Source organism: Camellia sinensis, chromosome 7 (assembly GCF_055761805.1).
Source record: "Camellia sinensis isolate YWXY chromosome 7, ASM5576180v1, whole genome shotgun sequence".
Taxonomy (NCBI): Eukaryota; Viridiplantae; Streptophyta; class Magnoliopsida; order Ericales; family Theaceae; genus Camellia; species Camellia sinensis.
Genome location: NC_138967.1, coordinates 87,095,014 through 87,099,419, shown reverse-complemented (window position 1 = coordinate 87,099,419; position 4,406 = coordinate 87,095,014). Strand labels below are relative to the sequence as shown.

Here is a 4,406-nt window from a genome sequence, read left to right as displayed (position 1 = left end):
TGGGCCTCTCATCATTTGGAATGTGAACAAAGGCTCGACAACCAAACACTCTCAAGTGCTCATAAGACACATCTTTGCCGGTTCAAACTTTTTCAGGAACATCACCATTCAAAGGATAGGAAAGGGACAAATTGATCACATCAACCGCTGTCTTCATTCACTACAAAAAAATGCACCTTTGCCGACTAATTTTGGCGACTAAAATATTTTTAGTCGCCAAAAGTATAATATTCGGCGACTAAAAATTATTTTGTCGCCATTGGTTCAAATATGTAGCTACTAAATTATTTTAGTCGATAAAAATTTATAATTGGCGACTAAATTTTGATTTAGTCGGCAAAATTCAACTTTTTCGCGACTAAATAATTTGTTAGTCGTCGTTTTCGTACATTTTACATTGAAAAAAATTAAATTAATTTGTAATACTGCTGTTTCCCGACTAAAATATGATTTAGTCGCCAAAGATGACTTTTAGCGACCAAGATTTTAGTCGCTATTGACTTCTATTTCGCTACCAAAACATTGTAGTCGGCATTGTGGATTCCTTTCCTGACTAAGACATTACATAGTCGCTAAAAGGTTGAAATAAGAAAACCCGCGCCTCTTTTATTGATGCGCGCGCGTTGCTCTGCCTGTATACTGTATACAACTTCACAACAGTGTATCGAACACACCTCACCAAATCTCACACAAATCAGCCCCCCTCACCGTAGCCTATTGTACGGGCAACATTGCGACGGCCACCGCCACCGGCGCAAAGCACCACCGTCGCAGCCGCACATCACAGGTTCGCTCTCTCTCTCTCTCTCTCTCTCTCTCTTTCGCGCTCTGCCTCTCACTCTGTCTGTGCGTCTGTCCCTTGCTCACTCGCTCGAGCTCTCTCCTACAGTCTATTTTTCGTTCCCCCACAATCTGTACTTGTTCTGTATACATACATATATATGTGTATATATATGTATGTGCAGTTTTTGCTTTTGTTTTTTTTTATTATATATATTTCAAAAATTGCAGATTTATTGCAAAGAAATCCTTGCAGATTTATTGCAGATTTATTGATGATTCAAAAATTGCAGTTATTTCAAAAATTGCACCTTACTTGATTTAGGGTTTCAATTTTTGGGTATTTGATACATTGTGCCTTTGACTATCTTATTTTGTAAACTAGCAGATAGATTGGGGAAGATATATATATATATATACATGGGCCAAACAAAATCTGGTTTGGAGCTGTACTTTTATAAGGTTTTGGGTATAATCAATTTGACTAATTCTTGTAAAATAGGTGGTCATGGATAAACAATTGAGAGGCTATTATGGTTCAGTGAACATTATCAAATATGAAAAACAAACCGATTCGAGCCTCTCAAATCGGAGTTTTCATTAAATGTTTTAGTGTTAGATTTTAAGTTTTACGTTGGGAAGAGTTATCATTTTCGCCCTCCATACGCGTCGGCTATATCATGTTATACCAACTTTGATCAACATACATTGTGCTTATATACACTTTTTATCGCCTTACCTCCATATGCAAACAATATGTTCTATGCATAATAAACACCAACAAAGAGAAGTGGCAGGCTCTGAAATTGGGCATGGATTGCATTAATTTGATAAATGAGAGAAGATATAAAACTCTAGAGATTATTACTTAATAAAATGTTTGTATCAAATCGTATATGATTGAGCCTTGCTAAGATGAATCGTCTAATGACTTGTTTTTCATGTTTGATTGGATTAAGACGCTGCTCAACTAATAAGAATTGTTGTGTTCATATCCTCATCTCTAAGGCTATGCCAAATTAAGCTTATCCTTGTTATTGTGACTTTTTAACTATTGACATTGTGATGGTTAGATGTGAATTAAATTTGTTATTTATTAGCTAAATTACAATGGAGGTGGTGATTGTCAAAAAGGTTTTGTTGGTGAAGCGAGTTGATTTGAAGCCAATAGTCCCAATATTTACTAGTTTTTAACATATTAGAAGAATATATATGTCCACATTTGTTGATATGGTGAACCACAACACTAATAGGATGTCATCAACTCACTTGGCTTGACAACACATCATATTCAATAGATACTACACTAGTTTTTTTTTTTTTTTTGGTTTTTTACATATTAGAAGTATAGATGGGTATTGTCTAAAGATAGGTTGAAAAGTAAAGAGTACCAACAAGGTGTTAAATATATATAAAAGTCATCTGTCTTAATTAAGAAGTCAAAATATGACGATTATATCATTCCGTTGTTGAGTATTTTTGTTTATTTGTTGTCCATTCCTACGTTAAAGTTTGCTTCACTTGTAGGGTTCACAAGATGGACAAGAGTTGGATGATGATAAAAGATAGGTTGAAAAGTAAAGAGTACCAACAAGGTGTTAAGTCATTTATTGACTTTGCTACGAAAGATTTAGGCCCACACGATGAAATACGTTGTCCGTGTGTTGATTGCTTGAATGGCACAAACATAGTCCACAAATTGTACACCTGCACTTAATTTGAAGAGGAATCGTGTGTTCTTATAGAACTTGGGTGCACCATGGGGAACATGTTCCACTATGTCATGATCATCCTAGTGCGTTAAACATTGATGGTGAAAGATATGGAGCTACAATTTTTGACATTGATGATAATTTGGGCGAGTTGCCTATTATGTTGGAAGAGATTTACATGAGTGGCCTCATGGATGATCATATTGACGAATCACCTAATAGCTTGGAGAGAGACAATTTGGTGAATTTCATTAGGTTGTTTGATGATGCTCGACACAAAGTGTACTCGGAGTGTGAAAAGTTTTCCGTTTTGTCCTTCGTTATTAAGATGCTTCATATTAAGGTGTATAATAAATGGAGCAACAAATCATTCGATATGGTTATGCAAGTTTTCAAAGACATTCTCCCAAAGTGTGACGAAACAGTTCCGTGGACCCTTTATGAAGCAAAAAAGTTCTTACGTGAATTGGGTTTTGGATATGAGATCATTCATGCATGCAAGAATGATTGTATTTTGTTTTGGAGGGATAATGCGAAACAGGAGAATTGCCCTACATGTAAGGAGTCTAGATACAAGTTCAACAATCAGAGTGGTATGAAGATTCTTCACAAAATCTTGAGGTACTTTCCTTTGACACCGAGGTTGAAGCGTTTGTACATGTCGAAAAAAACCGCCGCAGATATGAGATGGCACAAAGAGAAACGTGTGGATGATGGAGTGTTAAGGCATCCAGCCGATGGTCAGGCATGGAAGGACTTTGATATGCAGCATCCTAAGTTTTCTGTGGAACCCCGACATGTAAGGTTAGGGCTTGTCACAGATGGTTTCAACCCGTTTGGAAATATGAGCACATCGTACGGCATGTAGCCCATACTGTTAATGCCTTACAATCTTCCCCCGTGGAAGTGTATGAAAGAGCCATATCTGATGATGTCAATGCTTATTCCCGGTCCATTCTCTCCTGGAAGAGACATCGATGTTTACTTGCAACCATTAGTGGACGAGTTAAAGAATTTGTGGGAGCATGGTGTGCAAACATATGATGCCACAATCGGTGAAATATTTACAATGCATGCAGCAGTCATGTGGACTATCAATGACTTCCCCGCATATGGTACCCTCTCTGGTTGGACTACAAAAGGTTACTTGGCTTGCCCTAATTGTAACATAGATGCATCATCTCAGCGTCTGCGAAGTAAGATAGGGTATATGGGTGCCCGCCGGCAAACCATATTTGGTGAAGAAGTAAGCTCTTCAATGGTCAGAACGAACATCGGTCCAAACCTGTGGAGTTATCGGGAGATCAAATACTGCAGCAAATTGATTCGGGGACATATAGGCCGTATGGCAAGCATCCAAACAACCGAAAAAGATAACGGAATGAAAGTCCACCTTCCAATTGGACAAAAAGAAGCATTACGTTCGACCTACCCTATTGGAAAACGCTGAAGCTTCGACACAACCTCGATGTCATGCACATAGAGAAAAACATATGTGACAATCTGGTTGGGACACTACTAAGCATTGATGGCAAGAACAAGGGCACGGATAAACCCCGCTTGGATCTAGAAGACATGCGGATACGCAAGGAGTTACACTTGAAGAGGCGTTCCAATGGCTCATTTGAGAAGCCTCCGGCATCGTACACATTGTCCTCAGTAGAGCGACTAGGTTTTTGTGATTTCTTGAAATCGATTAAGTACCCTGATGCCTATGCAACAAATATATCCAATTGTGTCACCGCTCAAGGTGGAAAATTATCTGGCCTCAAAACTCATGACTGTCGTGTCTTTCTACAACGACTACTTCCAATTGGGATGCGTGGATACCTGTCAAAGGAGATTGGGACCACACTCTTTGAGTTGGGAATTTTTTTCAAACAGTTGTGCTCAAAGACATTGAGGGTGACTGAT

General features: G+C 38.3%; 1 protein-coding gene across 1 annotated transcript; it reads left to right on the top strand.

Annotated features, from left to right (window-relative positions):
• The first annotated feature begins 2,317 nt into the window (after nucleotides 1-2,317).
• On the top strand, nucleotides 2,318-3,360 carry LOC145795929 (uncharacterized). Its single transcript, XM_082880870.1, has 2 exons — nucleotides 2,318-2,481; nucleotides 2,526-3,360. Exons 1-2 carry the CDS (start codon nucleotides 2,318-2,320, stop codon nucleotides 3,358-3,360), a joined length of 999 nt encoding a protein of 332 aa, XP_082736996.1.
• Nucleotides 3,361-4,406: the final 1,046 nt, after the last annotated feature.

Bases quoted from the DNA above. Each gene is read 5' to 3' on its own strand.
- LOC145795929 (XM_082880870.1), top strand. From the start codon at position 2,318: ATGGACAAGAGTTGGATGATGATAAAAGATAGGTTGAAAAGTAAAGAG. The intron at 2,482-2,525 runs GTACACCTGCAC...GTGTTCTTATAG, and splicing joins ACAAACATAGTCCACAAATT to AACTTGGGTGCACCATGGGG.